This window comes from Phalacrocorax carbo, chromosome 3 (genome assembly GCF_963921805.1).
Source record: "Phalacrocorax carbo chromosome 3, bPhaCar2.1, whole genome shotgun sequence".
In the NCBI taxonomy this organism is placed as follows: Eukaryota; Metazoa; Chordata; class Aves; order Suliformes; family Phalacrocoracidae; genus Phalacrocorax; species Phalacrocorax carbo.
Window position 1 is genome coordinate 112656199 of NC_087515.1, and position 18320 is coordinate 112674518.

Sequence of the window (18320 nt, forward strand, 5' to 3'; positions counted from 1 at the left end):
CGGCCGCTGTGCTGGGAGCTCTTTCCTCCAAGCTTGTGTAGCTTTGCAGGAGGTCAGCTCCCTATCTGCTGCCCACCTCTGCTGCCTGCCCGGCAGCTCCTGAGCCCTCGGGCAGAGTGCGATGGCCAGCCTTGCTGAAGGCTGCTGCAGGAAAGACAACTGGAGCATGAGTACGTGTGCCAGGGGTGTAATCTAGTGTCTGCCTCACGGCATCTCTCCCGCCACCCTCCAACGATGTGTTTTGCTTAGTCTCTGCAGGTAGTCTAAGACAATTTGCCACGTAAGCTGGAGAGCCTTTTTCAAAACATTTGATGCCTTTACTGAGAGCTACATAGAGTACAGATGCGTTTATTTCTGTTTCACAGATACCAGGAATTACAAAGAAGGTAAAATGCAGCATCTTAAGACGTGTCCTGCTGTTTCCTCTTGCATTTATACAGTCTATGTGAAGATTTCATCTGATGTCTTTTATGAAGACAGAAATAAGGTATTTTTCTACTTCTGATAATAAGCAGCTACTCATAATACATTACGGTGCAGGTAAAATAAAGGCAGAAACCCTGAAATACCAGGCTTCCCTGTCAGGGAGCACTGAAAATACATATTTTTCTCTGGAGAGCCAACTTTCTATTTTATTTTGCAGTCAGCTAATGGTAGAATATAGTGTTTTCTCTTCTAGGTTACCTACAAGAAATAAATGGGAAGGCCAGGACTGATAATTCTGAAAACTGATCACAAAGAGCTGCTCTGCAACAGAGTGCAAATCCCTCTAAAGATGGATGATCACTGTGCACAACAAGGCAGCACCAGGGACATGCCTCCTGCTTTTGCTGGAGGATCCACGCCAAGGAGCCCCAGGTACCACACTGGTGCTGGCAACCCACCCTGAAGGGACAGAAATCCTATGCTCCCTATTAGGTTCCAGGAGCCTCGTTTGCCTAAGTGGTGGGATTTGAACTCTGGGATGACACTGCCTGTGTACTGGATGGAGGGCTCAGTCCCCTTTTCATCTTACATCCCATGCTGGGGACCACATTTGAAGAAACAGTGCCAAATTTAGACCTGGAGGCCTGCACAGTGCAAGGAGTGAATTTGGCCTGTTTTAAGTGGCAGGAATATTAATTTCATGCAACACTCCCTTAAATGAGATCTGAACTGAATGATATTGCTGCATTTTTCTTCTGCTAAGAGAAAACATTATCTTCCTTCAAAGCACCATTCCTCAAAACTTCTAGTATGACACTTCAATTGTAGTACATCTTCATTTGTAAATACCATTTAGAAATGAGCTTCTAAATATTGATTTGCAAGGTGAATTGGTCCTTCTTACAGCAGCACCGATCAGAAATTAGCAGTTGGTGAGGATCTTCACGCTCTCACTCAGAACTGGTCAGGAGGGCTTTCTCCTCCATGCTTCCCAAGCAGCCGCACTGCCCCTCACGCTTCACCTCCCTTCACCACCCACCTCTCCTGTGCCATCTCACTGTGTGAGGTGTTGTCAGCAGCCGTTTTGCTCCAGCTGGGCTTCCAGGAACGTGCTTGCAGTTCTCGTGGCAGGGGGTTGGGTTCAGCGGCAGTACTCCTGCTCGATGCTTGCCATGAGCTCCTCCTCCGAGTAATCATATGATATTGTGGACTGTCCCGCCGGCTTCTTGCCGTTCCTCTCTGGGCACCTGCCGGGGAAGGGAATGAGTTATTGGTGCTATGAGAGAGAATCAAGCTCTGAAGACACAAGATGACCCTTCATTTTTTTTTTTGTGAATGGAAAGATCAAGCTGCACATGCCTTACTGAGACACAGATACTGTCACGTCTAGCTCCCATAGTCCACAGGGAGATCACTTGCTGACATTTGCTATCACTTGGCAGCTATTTTAGTCTGTGAGTTCATTGCAGTATAGCCCTTGCTGTTGTAGAAGTCACTTTCTAGCTCAAATGGAATCCGATACGCAGCATTAGTAGCAAGGCTTGCTAAAGCCTTGGGCCGCACACTCTGAACTTTCACCTAGATACGCTGACCGTATACTGAACTTTTACTTAGCTGCATGAAGGAAGGACCCAAACCCAGTGCAAACCAGACAGATAAGGTAGCCACGACCCTCCGAAAAAGCTGCATCCATTAAGATAAGAAAGGGGGTGTCCCAGCTGGAGACAGAGAAAGGATCCAATAAGGAACAAGAAGACCCCAGACCCAAATATTGCTATTTGACCAAACTGTCACATGTGGAGAGGGGAACTTAGATTGTAAGAGTATAATTGCCCAGGGGTTTCTTTGTTTGGGGTCCCTATCCCGAGGCACCCAGCTCAAGTTGTTCTTTACCAGTATACCACTCAATAAATTCATCCGGCGTATGTCGTATCAGAGACTCTGCCTCAGGGAAACCTAGGGTCAAGCCTGAGGGGAGAGGAAGCAGCTGAGAGTGAGTGTGTATGACTGAGAAGTCAAAAGGCAACATCCATCAGCTCGGTGGAGCTGCCTGCTGCGAAGGGACCGTGGTCCTAGCAGTTAAAGTCTAGGTTGATGTGTGTGTGACTCCCAGAATGGTGTGTAAATGCTCAGCCAGTGGCTTCTCCTTTAGCATTATGATGCTCCAGATCAAACTCACAGATCCTTTTGGTGAGTTAGGTTCGAGGCCCAGCTGAAGGACTGTATAACCTCTATGCTAGTTACTAGTTTTCAGGTTTTATGCAGAAAGTGGGTTTTTTTTTGTTTCTATCTGTAAGGCATTTGAGTTTCAACCAAAATATGAATGCTTTTATGGCTTTTATTTATCTTCATATCAGCACAACTCTCTCGCAGGTGGGAACTGATGTATGATTCAAAGGGAACTGGTATGGTTATTTTATTGGTATTATCAGTGGTGGTTTATGTTGGGTACAAGGGTAATCTGCCCCTACCTGCATGAGGGAGAACAGTGAAATGTCTTCTGCAAGCTTTGATCACTGTAGCTCAAGCTACCAAATAAGTCTACTTGATCTTGCCCTCCAGGACTCAAGAACAGAGACAGCAGCTGACAAGCGAGCCCTCCTCCTTGACCTTGTAGAGAACCAGGAGATGAGCAAGCCAGGCCATGAGGCTAATCTCTGGAAGTTGGGGCACGTGGCTCCATGAAAGGGAGGTCATGGTGAGGTGCAGAGCTAAGTGGAGACTTGAGTTGGTACATCCAAACTGTAAAGTGCTCTGCAATGCCATGTCAACTGAGATTGGTGGCCTTACTTTGTGGCCATCCACTGGTGGAGAAGAAACAAACAAGAAAGAAACGGTTTTGTGTGGCAGCTGGTTGGTTGCCAAAGCAAAGAGATTTTCATATCCAAATGGCTCCAAATCTGTCCCAGACTGATTATGTAGCATCTATTGACTTACCATTTCCCTGAGAATGAGATCTATCTCCCTTGGTCTCGTAGCTGGCATGAATTTGGTCATTAGCATCCTTCAGTGAAAAAAACTGAGGACCTATTTATTAGATGAAATCACAGGAGCTGCCCCAATGCAGGTAAGTAAATGTAGACTCAGAATTGAAGAAAAGGGCCCTGAAATGCTTTTCTAAGGAAACTCTGTCATAGGGGAAGTGCTTTCATGAGCCCTTAGCTGTCTTTGGCAGATGAGAACTGCTGTCCTTGGGCGAGGGAGCATCCACAACACTCCTGAAACAGGCAGCAGCCAGTCTCCTGCTGCTGCCTCTGTGGAGCAAACGGCACCAATGCAACCCTTCCTCTGTCCTTATCTGTCCAGATCAGAAAGTCTTCTGCCTAGTCCAGCTGCTCTGACCTGAATTCATTAACACTGTGTCCCCTGCATGTCAGAAATAGTTCGATGTTTTCCCTGGAGCCACCTGATGACCAGCTGGTGTGGCAGCTGGGTCATGTGGGTGTCCTACACTTATTTACGCTGCCCCATGTCCTTGTTGGCAAGTTCTGATGGCAGCAAGTAGGATTTAGCAAGGAGACTCTTCTGCTTATTCCTTTTATTAATTTTCCTTCTGGTGGACTGCAAGCAATTTCGTTTCCACCACAGTAAACGAGAGCTAGGAAGAAAGCTAAAAGCCCAAGAGCTAGAATCATACACCAGCAGCTACAAAGCAAGAAATGGGAAAAGGAAATGCAGAAATATGACTTAAATACACGATTTATTGATTTAAATGCCGCACTGTGACAACCCTTAAACTAATTTTATATGGCCTGATGAATTAGAGGCAGACCTCTTAGCAATTGCTTGCAGGCCCACAGAGGAGTCATTGTTTCTCTTAGAGGTTACATAATTTCCCACTGTTAATTATTCTCGATTCTTTGGCTTGCATGGTGACCTCCGAGCATGGGAGAAAATCTCCAGGTAAAACTGGAACTCACTGAAACATAGATGTGCTTTTAAAAAGGCAAAAGCAAACCCCACCTACCATGCACATCCCAGAATTGAAAGGAACAGAGTGTGCTGTGTTTATTTCAAGAGCAAAGGAAAAGCAATTTGCTGCTTTCTCTCTATTACTGTGGCAAAGTTCTGCATCATTTAATATGGAAAAAATGGAAATAAATTTAAAAGGGAGAAGGTCTATTTGGATAAAAGGAGAAACTTCTGCACCCCGAGGACAGCAAGCAGAGGAACAGGCTGTGGTTGCACAGGCTCCATCCCTGGAGGCTTTCAAGACCTGATGGGACAAAGCCTGGAGCGTTCTACTTCGACATCACAGCTGATCCAGATTGCAGCAGGAGATTGGACTAGAGATGTCCTGAGGCCCTCCCAGCCTGAACCTTGATCTCAAAGGCATGTTGAGGCAGCTGTTTCTGCTGGTCCTGGAGTTATGTGAGAGGCTGTGGCAGGGAGATCCCAAGCGCAGGACATGGGTCAGACAGGAGGTGGTGGACCACAAGCCTGGTCCTGTGCTCCTCCAGCTGCTCAAGCAGGAGAGGTGGCCCCTTGTTGCTCTCATCAACTTGCAGCCAGGGCTGCAGCTCAGGGCTTGCAATCACATTGAATCCAGCTGAGGGCTGTTACACTTTCTGATTCAGAAAATAACAGATCAGTACATTGAAGGGAAAATTTTTCAAACCCCAGCTATTTTGAGGGAGAGAAAAACCTGGAAAGGAGCAGTGCTGAGAGGGAAAGAGCTAGCTGAAAAGTTTATGAGAGGGGAATTTGCAGCATGGTAGAACAGCAAAGAAAAAAAAAGGCCAGTGCAACTCCATCAAGAGTACTGTGCACACCTCTGGGTATCTCATTACTCAAAAGTTATTAACAGCTTGGAGGGAGTTTAGAAAGCAGCAATAAAAGCGATTTAAGGGGATAGAGTGAAGCAATTTAGGAAAGAGGAAAGCAAGAAACGTGCTCCATTTCAGCTAAAGGCCTCTCTGTCTTCAAGGATTATTAAAAGAGAGAGGCTTTTTTTTTGTTTGTTTTTAATGGAAAGACAATGAACTATGCAATAAGAAGGAAATGCAAAGGGCAAAATTAGACCAAAAGTGAGCAAAAACCACCTTTGAGCAAGGCACTGGCGGTGATGTGCCAACCTCCTCAGCAGTGGAGATGGCTGGCAGTGCCGCGTCCCTGGTGTCAGGCAGCTGCCTGGCGTGGGAAGAGCTGCCTGCGGGCTCTGGTGACCATATCACTGATGGGCGGCTAGGGTGACAAGCTCCTAGGTAGAAATGTGAATTAAGTGGCTGAAAATTTTGTTGGAGTGACTCTAGGCCACTGTTTTTTTATCATTTTGCTGAGGGCAGGGAAGTCCAGGGTTAATCATTAAAATGCCTTCTCCAAGGCCTTGCAGGTGGAAAATAGGTCAAAACAATGCCCCAGTAACTCTGCCAGTGACACGAGCCTTGGCAGCAATTATGTGATCATTACAGCGTTCCCGGGCTGTGCCATCCCACCCATGTACTACCAGATGCTGGAGAGTGGTTCACAAAAGAATTGCAGGGGAAAGAGGTAGCACAGCATGATCAGGAGTACATCCAGCTGTGTTCCCATGAGCACCAAAGGTATTTATTAGGGCTGGGTTTAGATGCTTGTGGGGTGTCACACAGGAATATTTGCAGTACAGGAGGTGCACACCTACAGCATCTATCTTGCATGACTGCTCTCTTGGCAGACAGTATTAAGTCTCCATACCTACGTTTTTTTCTCCATGCTTGACATTTGTTTCTTCTTTAATTGGCTTTATATGAATTCAGCAACTTCAGTCAGCAACTCTGTCAAGACAAGGCTGATTTTTGCTGCTTATAATGTGAGTGCTTACATAGAATAGTTCTAGCTGCAGAAGCAGTATCCATAAAGATTAACATAGCTGACTTTACCCTAACAACACTATGGCATAGTTAAATGGGACGTCTCTGCCTCAGAACAAAAACCCCAAAGTGAATTATATTCTGCTTTGTTAACGGCTAATGAAGGCCTGCTGAGTGTTGCCAAATTTAAGTGAAACTAGAGGAAAGGTAATGCCGGCAGGGGGAGATCACGACCACCCACTCAAAGACCATCCACTCAAGAAACCTGCTGACCCAAAAGGTTAAGGAAGTAGAGGTCTCAAAAATCATAGTGGGCATGCATAGTTATTTACATGGGAGGTGAAGAATTTTAACCAATCATTTAACGATGAACAAATTAGATTATTAAATATGTTAATATCTTGTGTATAAATAACTGTTAGCTTACACCAAGGGTGTGCTGGTTTGTACCTTGCACCCGCACCTACACATTTACATAAGAAAGGAAAATACCTCAACTCTGTGTGTAAATTGGGTGACACACACCAGGTAGCGGACCCAAGTTTTGGGACAACAGAAGTGTGAATGATGAGACACCGACGCTCATTAAATGCTGTTTCTAGGGCTTGATTTGGTTTCTTTAAAATGCAGTTTTGGTGGGTGTTGGACCATTTCCAAAAAAAATGTTTGCATGCACTTCTTGCCAGCAGAAATTGCAGCCCTGCTTATCACGGGCGGTACAGGCACTTCACACGTGAGCTGCGCAATGGGGCTCTGCAGTAGGTATAAAGCAAATGTTATCCAAATGAAAAGAAGCCCCTGCTTTGTCGTCCCAAATCAAAAACCAGTTTCTGCTGTCTCAAGCCTTCCCTTTGCGTGTCAAAGAGGGAGGGAGAAGGAAAGCCCTGGCAGGGGATGAGGGGCCAGTGAGAGCCTGGGGCTGGGGAGCTCGGTGGGGGACTGCGACAGGGCTGCATGTGCACTCCCCAGGGAGGCTGCTCTGTTGCCACCATAGCCCAAAGCCCATCGAGGATGCTGAAGGGCCCAGGAGAGCCCACAGTCCTTGCGAGTGCCCATACGAGCCTCATTGTTGGGAGAGTGGGGACAGGTGTGTTTTCTGAGCACTCCCAAAACCAGCAGCCTCTTCACAAGCTCCTTCAAGGTGCCTCTGCAACACGTGGACATCCTGCTAAATTCTGCATTGCTCATGACCAGGAATAAATCTCTATATTGTACTTGAGATGGAGTCGGGATCTCTTCAGGCAGCACAGCTCCAGGATTTCTTTTAATTGGCAAACAGGTGGAGGACAGAATATTTAGGGCTATGAACTATTTGACACCATTCCCACCTCTCTTTTGCACAGCAGAGGCATGCAGAAATAGCTTTCCCCTTTATGCTTCCTTTGTTCCAGCCACTTTTCCCCTGTGAAGATATAATGAAAGCACAGGGTACTCACTGATGGTCGGCGTTGTTCTCTGGGCCTGGTGGCCTTCTGGGTGACAAAGCCTGGGAAAGAAGAAAAGCCACGTATTTCAGTTACAACACTTTAAATGCATGGGAGGTGATTCTTCTCTACTTCACTCTGGGGAGACCCCACCTGGAGTACTGCCTCCAGCTCTGAAGGATGGATCTTTTAGAGTGGTGGAACCATGGAAATAATCAGAGGGATGGAACACCTCCTATAGGGAAATGTTGAGAGAGTTGGGGTTGTTCAGCCTGGAGAAAAGAAGGCTTCAGGGAGACCTTATTGCAGCCTTTCAGTATATAAAGGGGGCTTATAAGAAAAATAGAGAGAGACTTTTTACCAGACCTGTAGTGACAGGACAAGGGGCAACCATTTTAGACTGAAAGAGAGGAGGCTTACATCGGACATAAAGAAGATTTTTACAATGAGGGTGGTGAGGCACTGGAACAGGTTGCCCAGAGAGGCTGTGGATGCCCCATCCCTGGAAGTGTTCAAGGTCAGGACAGACAGAGCTTTGAGCAACCTGGTCTAGTGGAAGGTGTCCCTACCCATGGCAGATGATCTTCAAAAGTCCCTTCCAACCCAAACTATCTTTTATTTCTGTGAAACCTAGCTCTGCCTGTAGTAGGCTATGTCTGTCCTGGTTTAAATCCCCCTCTCTCTGTGGAGACAATACAGGTACAAGAGACCCCTTTGACTAACCATCCTTCTGCTAGCTCTGTTTCAGCATTCAGGGCTGGGTGGCTGCAGGCTATGGAACCGAAATCACCAAACGTTAACTCATTAAACCTCCCAGTTTTCCCATGAATACACACTGCCCTGCTGGCTGACAGGTAGAAAGTATGAAAATACCTGCTAAGGAAGGATGTTACGGCAACACAGACCTAATTCTTTTCACCTGACAAAGCCATTTCCCTGCAATGATCCACCTGGAGTGAAACATCCACCTTCCCTACGCTGGAAGCCCACAGGTCTCCAATGGGACACAAGGCGGGCAATCAAAGCCAAATGTAATAGCATTTAAAATGGGAAGATGATGAGATCCTGTGTCTGTCTGAGCCCCCAGTTGGACCAGTAATAAAATGAACCCCCGGCTGCCAGATGCTACTGAGAAGAATATAACTTTCATCTTTTTCCACTTCTTCACTGTACACTTACGGGGAAAGGGAGGGGGACAGGGACAAGGGCTGTGGTTTTGCACAGAAATAGACCCATTTTGGCTTGCCATTATTTTTTCTGAGCTGCAGCCCTGAAGCTGGTAGGCTGCCTTCGTACAAGTTAGCCTGAGTTTCATGATGATGCTAAAAGACGTTAAACGGGTAGCACACAGAACCAAAGCGAGGACTTGGCTTCCAGAAAATAGAAATGAACAGTTGTTCCATCAGCGTGGAAAAGAGGAAAATATTTTTCTGTACAAGACAAAAAGGAAGCAAAGGAACCACGAGAGGTGTGGAAAAGCTTGCAGTTCAGAGCCATTGCCTATACACCTGCTGTGTGGTATTTCTGCAGGGCTGGGTGGGATCAAGCGATTCCTCAGTAAGATCATGTATCTGCTTTTGAAATAGCTCAAACCTGTGCTGTCTTGTGGTTCAGCCATGCACAGGACCGGCACTGCTAAATGTGGGAGCTATAGAGGAGAGCTACCCCTCCATAGGCAGCGCCAGTACAGGCATGATGGCTTTAGGTGCAGTTTTGTGCTCATTTAAATCAGTTGGTATCGGCCAGGCTTATATGTGCCATTCACTGGATAGAAACATCCACCTGGAGATGTTTTCACTACAGTCCTTCCTTAACTGCTTCACATGCAGATGGACAGGAGTTGAGGTTTAAACACAGCAGTCTCACATTCTGCTAGGCAGATAGGTGCTTGTCAGCAAACTGTTCAGCTCTTTTCTGCTTGTTGGGTGGGCTTTGTGCTGCCATGGTCACCTTTGGATCCCATGCTTAAGCAGGTGAGGTGGGGCTGCAGCAAAGACACCTCTCTCATGGCACTGGGTCAATGCCTGTTCCAGGTGAGTCCTAAGCAGCTTCCATTTCTGGAGCTGGGAAAGATGTCTGCTGTCCACAGTCTTTCATGTCCTAGCTGCTTGCTTAAAATTATAAACTAAATCTCTATGAAGGACTTGTAACATCTTTTGATACCTGTCAGAAGGCACTCTACTTTCTTTCAGTAGAGCCCCTGTTCTTTGGCAACATCTTATTTTCTCTGGAAGCGCATGAACTGTTCTAGAAACAGGTCCTGGGTCCAGGTGGAGATGAGGCTATGTGAGAAAGCTGATGGTGAGGGAAGAGAGTTCCCTCCTGGTTATTTAGCATCATTTCTTGGCAATTTCCCACAAGAGACGAGAGTAAGCAGCAGTGCCAGGAGGATGTCATGCTAAGCTCAGAGAGCTGACACCTCCTGGGAGTGCACCCCACAATGCATGCCCTCACCATCACCATCACCCACCAGGCTACTGCTGCCACCCTGGTTTCCTTCCACCAGGTGAAGAACGCCACTCATCCTCAGCACCAAGGGGAATACAGTTCTCCAGGAGCGCTTTGATGCTGCACTTCTCACAGCAAGAACCCAGCTTCCAACACTTCTGGGCATAGGATGGGTTTGGATCAGTTTAGGATGGGTTTGAATTGTACAGTAGGTTGTCTTTTTTTCTCCCCTTGTGGCTGACTCCTCCATATTACGAGCTGTACGTGTTGTGTGGGTGGAAGACAGAATTAATTAGTCATCAGAACGGAGCAGCTCTGGTTAGCAAAATATGCTTCTCTGTGCAAAATCAGCTCCCACCTTCTCCAAGGGATCTGTCAGCAACAACGCTTATTTCCCAAGAGAATTCGGCATTGGCACAGGTAGATGCCTACCGACATTTAATCCGATGTATCAGGAAAAACTGGGGGGGGGGGGGAGCGAAAACAAAAGGCAACTCCAGCTTCTGCCTTTCCTCTGTGCTCTGACAGCTCCGCTCCTAATTCATCCGGGCACCTGGCTCCGTGATGTCCGAGTGACACCATGTGCCGGGCAGGATGCGGAGCAGGGGCAGTCGCAGGCAGTGAGACATAATAAAAACAGACCCCACCCAGCCCGCTCGGGGATTGCTGTAATGTTTATGTTGCAACTTAAGCAGATAATTAGTATTAGCCATTTAAGTGAGTTAAGATGATGCGCACGTCACGACACTTTAATATTATGGGTTCCTATCCTACAGCTAAATAAGTAATTGCTGGCCTGGTTGGCCTATGCCCTGTTAACAGATAAATGAAGTCAGCTTCTCCTTTCTGCAGCTTGCAGTCATCTTTTTATTACTCATCCAGACCACAGCATGTCTCCTTCTTTTCCACTCTGTTCCCAGTGTAGGCATCTCATGCTGGGGTCTGTTGTGCTACAAAGCCCCTCATTGCCACTTCCACCAACTTTAAAGGCTTTAATATTAAGCTCACCCAGCATGTACTTGGGTTTAATTTAACGTAACGAGATGCGAGGTGGGGTGGTTTGACAGCCGTTGCACACACAGTTCAGCTGTTCTTTACATAAGGGCAGCGGCTCCTGGGAGGAAGGCAGAGCAGAGGGCTGGAAGCAGGAGCTATTTCTCTTTACAGTGTGCATGAACCAGCACTCCCAGGGTGCAGCTTCCAGCTCCCCCCAACCTAGTGTGAGCTGTGGCTGGTGTTCCTTATCTGTCCTGCAGCTCTTTCTTACCCCCACAGTGCCCTCCCTTCTCCCTCTGGCAGCCCTAGCAGCTGCAGGTGAGCTGGATGAGAACACCCTCCCCTGGGAACTGCAGGGGGATCTAGAGCCATGCACACTGGGGGGGCTCTGAACAGTCCCTGAGCTGCACTGAAACCAGTCAGCTATAGTCTCAACTACAGTCTCAACCTTATTGTCTCCAAAACCAGGTGGCCAAATTCAAGCTGCCTCCTGGGGATGGTTTCCTGTACTGACTCATGAACCATGTCCAAGCATTACTTGGGAGACTGCAAGTTGGCCCAGGCTAAAACCCTGCCAGTGACCATCCTAGCAGCTTAGCGGGGCAGACCATCATGGTCTGATGCCAGGCAGCTGCTATGGTATAGTGTACCAGTACAGATACAGCCCTAAGATATAGTAGAGTAGAGTTTTGACACTGTCTCCCATAGCATCCTCATAGACAAGCTAAGGAAGTGTGGGTTGGATTGGAGGACAGTGGGGTGGATTGAGAACTGGCTCAACAACAGAACTCAGAGGGTCATGATCAACGGAGCAGAGTCTGGATGGAGGCCTGTAACTAGTGCTGCTCCCCGGGGGTCTGTGCCGGGTCCGGTCCTGTTCAACATATCCATCAATGACCTGGATGAAGGGATAGAGTGTAACCTCAGCCAGTTCGCTGATGATGCCAAGCTGGGAGGAGTGGCTGATACACCACAAGGCTGTGCTGCCATTCAGCGAGGCCTGGACAGGCTGGAGAGCTGGGCCAAGGGGAACCTCATGAAATTCAACAAGAGCAAGTGCAAGGTCCTGCACCTGGGGAGGAACAACCCCATGCACCGGTACAGGCTGGGGGCTGAACTAGTGGAAAGCAGCTCTGTTGAGAAGGACCTGGGAGTGCTGGTGGACAACAAATTGACCATGAGCCAGCACTGTGCCCTTGTGGCCAAGAAGGCCAACAATATCCTGGGGTGCATTAAAAGGAGCGTGGCCAGCAGATCGAGAGAGGTTATCCTCCTCCTCTGCTCTGCCCTAGTGACACCACATCTGGAGTGCTGTGTCCAGTTCTGGGCTCCCCAGTTCAAGAAGGACAGGGAACTGCTGGAGAGAGTCCACCGAGGAGCTACCAAGATAATCAGGGGACTGGAGCATCTCTCTTATGAGAAAAGGCGGAGAGACCTGGGTTTGTTCAGCCTGGAGAAGACTGAGAGGGGGTCCTTATCAATGCTTATAAATATCTGAAGGGTGGGTGTCAAGAGGATGAGGCCGGACTCTTTTCAGTGGTGCCCAACGACAGGACAAGGGGCAATGGGCACAAGTTGGAACACACCTCAAGGTTGGAAGTTCCAAGTCAATATGAGAAAAATCTTCTTTCCTGTGTGGGTGCCAGAGCAGTGGCACAGGCTGCCCAGAGATGTCGTGGAGTCTCCTTCCTTGGAGACATTCAAAACCCACCTGGACATAGTCCTGTGTCCCCTGCTCTAGGTGTGCCTGCTCAAGCAGGGGGGGACGAGAAGATCTTGAGAGGTCCCTTCCAACCCCTACCATTCTGTGATCCTGTGATATAGACCCTGAGTGATCTCATCATGTACAAATGAGCCTAGAGAGTGACTGAGTTGCTTAAAACAGTTACATGGAAGCAGCATGGTCCCCTGCCAGTGCTGCTCTGCTGGGCTGTGGTTTCATAGCACAGCTTTTCTGCAGGATGTAAGGCAGTGCTTCCTTCCCTGCATCTGCTGTTCTCAAATCCCTCCTCACATACACCTGTGAATTGGACCAGGGGACGAGTCTGAGCTGAAATGAAAATCCGCCCCCCTTGGGGGGGAGGGAGGTGATGTCAGCCAGAGTGTGTCGCAGATGCAGTTTGCAGCACAGCTGCAGATGGCTGAGCTGGTACAGCAGAAGGGCAGCACCCTCCAGCGATGCCAGCAAATGATGGGTGGCTAAGCCAGTCATCGCTGCTGAAATCAGCCTCTCATGAACCCACAGCCAGAGTTATCACTGGCAAAAAATCTAGCTTACCTAACGTGTCAGTAGGTACCAAATGGGACGTATAGCCCCAGCTGCATCCCAGGCAAAGCACACCCAGCCTTGCTCCGGTCTGCAGCAACATCCTCTGGCCAGTGAAGGAATTAGGAACAGGCAGTGGATAGGAAGTGGGCAGGGATGCGGGGAGTTCCCACGCTTCTCCTCTCCTGCCAACTAAAACACCAACTCCCGGCTATTCTGCGCATGCCCCGTGCTTAGTTTGTAGATCAGGAATGGTTTCAGGGCAAAAGTGATCCATGCTCTGCCAAGTGATGTTGGGGAAATTAAAACCCTCATCAGCAGTTTTCTGAGTCCAGCTGCAACACAGCTGTGCTGTGAGGGTGACACTGGCTGAGGGAACAGCATAGCTCACTGCTTCCTGGCTTTGGTGGTGTTTCAGGTGCTTTTAAAAGGCGAGGAAGGTAAAGCGAAAGAGAGGGACACCTTTTGCTCAGCAACTGCCAGATCCACATCTGGAAGTTAACAGCAGAATCTGAAATAATCTGGCTTTGGACTTTTCACGTAGCTGCTTCCCTTAGCTGTTTGGAGTTCAAGGGGTCCCAGATGTTCAGCTGGAAAAGACCGTTTCTGAAGTCACCCTGGCCAGTGGAGCACAGCTCCCTGGACAACTGTAGGAGAATATCTTGACTTGAGGGCATTTTTGACCATTAATACAACCAGGAAGAAGATGCTGAAATAAATTGCTAAGAGCACTGAATTAGAAAGATCAAATTTCTGTTGGGAGAAGCATATTTTAACAAGAGTAGAAAAATAAACCTATCTGAATTCCTGTAAGAAACTAATGGGCTATGACATTAAATGTCCCCACAAGACTCCTGCATGTTTGCAGCACGGACCAATCAACCATGAGATGAGGCTGCGCCACACCAATCTGCAGAAACAACGTTTACCTGGCTGAAAAAAACACCACAAAACCAACAGGCAAATCTTTGAACACTTGGGCTTTTTGAAAATATATGATAGTCCCTCTAGAAGACGGTTAATACACCCTCTACCTGTGTTATTCCTGCACTGCGGCTGGGGTGACCGGCTTACTGTAATCACACCCCATCTCCAGTCAGGAGAAGTGATGACTCCATGGAAAAAGCTGTTAAAAGCAAGACCCTAACATGTCTGTGTGATTTTTCCATTTCAGGAAACCAATGAGGAAATGCCTGAGGCTGTGGCCTCCCCCCTGGTTTTCACCAAGAGCTGCCACCCTGCTCTGTTTCTGTGTTAAGCAAAGAAAGGAGAAAAAAGTATGCACAATGAAACAGGATGGAGGGCAAACATGAAAATGGACATTTGATGCTGACAAGGAGGTGTTGGGCTCTGCTCCAAGCTGGGTTCATGTTCCCCATCAGGGTTTGGTTCCCAGCCCATAGTTTTTCTCTTCTCACTCCCAAGCACTGTCTGAATGCAATAGAGGTGGCTCAAGCCTTTACAGGATGCAGCCGCATCCCTCTCCACCAGCCCTTGCCACCTGGCCTGACAGCCCATTGGTGCTGCCAGCTTGCTGCTGGCTGACAAAGTGCATCGGGGTTCAGCTGGGAAAGCACAACATCGATGCACATCACACCCCGGAGAAACCCAACCGCAACACCAGGGAGATGAGTCCTGCCTTCATGCAACCACTCTCTTCTGGCCGGTGGCAAACCTCTCCTTTCCTCCCACCAGCCGGAATCTGCTCCTCCACAGGCTATTTCTCATCAGACTTTTCTACTGTAACATCTCTTCATTGCCTTTCTTCCTCCTCCCTCATCTTTCCCCCATTAGCTCTGCTCAGTCAACACGTCCTTTCTTCTCTGAAATTTCTTTGCTCATCCCTCAGCTTGCACAGCTGAACAGGGCAATGCAAGAAAATTTCTACTACGAGTCAGAAATTATGAACAACTGGCTGAGAAACTGGCAAGACCAAGAGAAATCACCCTCAAAATTTCTAGTAAGGAACTAGTGACGCAATGAAGCTGGTATCCCTTTCCAGAAACCTCCTCCACCGGCCTCATGGGAGGGGTGGAACTGCAGTTTGCACAATGGCCTAAAAGACTAAATTGCATCCAGTAAACAAGCAAAACTTAGTGCTGCTTGTTTCCTCCCTCCTTCTCCCAGGATAGTGACTTTTTAGGCCTCAAGGAGTCAGAACAGTAAGCCCATGACAGCTGTCTCAGCAGGACCACGTTCAGGTAAAGAAAGCACTAGCAAGAAGAGCCTCAAGTTCACCCTGAAAGTATCTAAGACTTTTTTGTCTTTGCAAACCACTGGTAATTCTTTGCTGTCTTTCAAACAACCTGTCTGGGTGCAGCAAGAGATGTGGACATCCTTCCCAAACAAGAGGCAGCAGCAGCAGCTGGACGAGGAGACACCCAAGACGCTCAGCATCACCATCACCTCCCAGGCGGCATAGCTGCATGCTCCAACCGCTTGGCCACCCTGAGTGACCAAGGCCCCGCGTGCCTGCTTCAGGCTGAGTTTTGAGGGCCCTCACAGACACCTCTGAGCTGCAAGCCTTGATGGTGTTCCCAGCCCGGGTTTGTACTGGGTGTGACAATGACCCAGGGCAGCTGAGGCGATGCTATGGGTTCCTCACCATCATTGTTGCCAGAGGAGGAGGTCTGCAGCAGGGAGCTGGGCACAGTGAGACCCCCCCCATGCAACCCCAGGCACCACATCTTAAATTCTTCATCCTTTCTGGTTTGCCCCTTGTCATTAATTCACTAGTATCTCTGCCACGGTATACTGTCTCTGGATTTTTGCAAAGAAAGATGGGGGCAGCACTGTTGCCTTTCTGATATGTAATTACCCAGACTATACATCACTTCAGAATAGAGCTAAAATACCACTTTATGCACAGGAAAATTCACGACCAATATAATAATTATTTTTAAAGATCCAGCCATGATACTAACATGTGGAGACAGAGGAAAAATGGACAACAGTAGCCTCTGTTCCCATAAGTAAAGATAAATGGGGGGAAGCCAGGAGGACCCCTCATAAATAAGAGTCACTCAGGGGAGAAAGTGGTGCTGGACTGAGCTCCCGTTCATACCGCGGGAGGGTTTGGAGTTAAAAGGGCAAGGAAAAAAGGAAAAAGGGTTTTCATACTGAACCCTGCCAAGTTTCCTAATAGAAGAATTATTTTGTATCAAAGTTATCCTTACCCCACGGACATGCAGTTGGCAACAGAAACAATACACTTCTAAAAGAGCAAAACTGAGGCATGCCAGGCAGAAAGTCCCCGGTCCCAAATATTAATTTCTATTTTTAAATATATTACTTTAGTCTGATGACTTTTGTGCATCTGCGTGGAACAGTGTTTATCTAACAAACAGCAGGCAATTTCCAAAGCTGAGCTAAGATGGAAGAATACGGTGGTTTTTTGGCCTCATCACCAGAAGATAGAGATGCTGCTGTTATTTTTGGATAGGAAAAAAAAAAAAATCTCAGCTCCCGCAGAGAAAAATCCACTGTTTGTTAAACAGAAAGAGACGGAAATGCTTCTTTAGGAAGAGCCAGGCTGCAATTGCAGCGGATCAGCAAACGCTAAGCTGCAGCTTTACGTTCACATTTTAAAACTTCTGTATACAAGGCCGACCCAGAGAAAAGCGCGAGCCGTACTTTATAAAGCCCAGCTATTTCCATAGGGCTGGAAAGGAAACTTTCAGTAGCGCAGAGGAACGGGAGAAGGGGATGGCCCCTCTCGGGACGGCATTTCTCTTTCACCAGAGAGAGCAAACGCAAAGAGCAGCAAACGTGATCGAGCATGGTTTGCAGCAAAGCCAAAAAGAACGTAATGCCGCTTATTTCGGGGCAGCCCCGGCTGCGGCAGGTAGCGTCGCTGGGGCAGGGCCCCGCCGCCCAGCGAGGACCCCCGGGGGGTGGGGGCTCCCGGGGGCGCCGCCGGGGGGGTCCGCCCGGTCGCGGGGTCCCGGCCGGGGCCGAGGCGGGCACTTACCGCCTGCTCGGGCGGGGGCCCCCCCCCGCCGCCGCCGCCGCCTCCCGCCGCCGCCTCCCCGCAGCGCCCGGCGCCCCGGGCCGGGGGGATGCCGCCGGCGGCCGGGGCTCGGCGGCCGGGGCCGGGCAGCGCCGCCGCCTCCTCGCACTCGGCCAGCACCCTCTCCAGCAGCTCCCGGTCCTCCGCCGCCGCTCTGCCCGCGGGCGCCGCCGCCGCCGCCGCCGCGCCCCGCCGCCGGCTGCTGCCGCTGCCCATGGCCGCCGGCCCCGGGGCCAAGGGGCTGCGCCGGCGGGGGGGCGGCGGGAAGCGCGGCCGGGCCCCGCCGCCTCTCCCGGCCGCGGCGGGCGCGGGCGCGGCTCTGGGCCGCTCCCCGGGGCCGGGGTCTCCCGACCCCCTTTACTTTTGTGTGCGTGTGCGAGAATCGCACCCAGAAGCGCCCCAAAGGCCGAGGGACGGAGCGGGTGATGCAGGCGCGGGATGCGCCGGCGTTTCTAACCGCAGTTTTTGAGCTCCGAGCGCGGGCAGGCTGCCTCGCTCCGCTTATCCTTCCAAAACCTTCAAACCAGCCCGTTACATCAAAAACTTTCAAAACCAGCCCGTTATCTCAGGCCTCCCGATCCTCCCGTTCCTTACACACATCTCCCGGCGCCGGGGGAGGAACCGTGTCATCTTCAGGAGGCGTGCAGCGGGAGCGGCAACCCCGGGCTAAATGGAAGCACCCCTCGCTCAGACGGGTCTTGCAGACCTTTGGAAAATAACGCAGCCCCGAGGATGTCGTTTGGGGCAGGTTCTGGGCAGTGAGCGACGTTCTGCCAGTGTTTCTGGGGCAGGGAAATTTTCCACCCTGGGATTAACCAGCGAAAGGAGTGGAGTTTCGGGGAAGCCGCAAAGGAGGGGACAGCTGGGCACCTCCGCGGCACACCCCCACGGCCAGGGTCGCTCCCTGCTTCCCAGCAGCCTGCTGAGCCTGTGGAGCAGATCCCCCAAACAGCCTCAACTGC

At 49.5% G+C, this 18320-nt stretch overlaps 1 protein-coding gene across 1 annotated transcript; it reads right to left on the minus strand.

Moving 5' to 3' along the window:
- Positions 1-291: 291 nt before the first annotated feature.
- Positions 292-17933, minus strand: CYS1 (cystin 1). Its single transcript, XM_064448027.1, has 3 exons — positions 17320-17933; positions 7652-7701; positions 292-1673 (listed from the first exon to the last, which is right to left on the minus strand). Exons 1-3 carry the CDS (start codon positions 17572-17574, stop codon positions 1568-1570), a joined length of 411 nt encoding a protein of 136 aa, XP_064304097.1. The 5' UTR covers positions 17575-17933; the 3' UTR covers positions 292-1567.
- Positions 17934-18320: the final 387 nt, after the last annotated feature.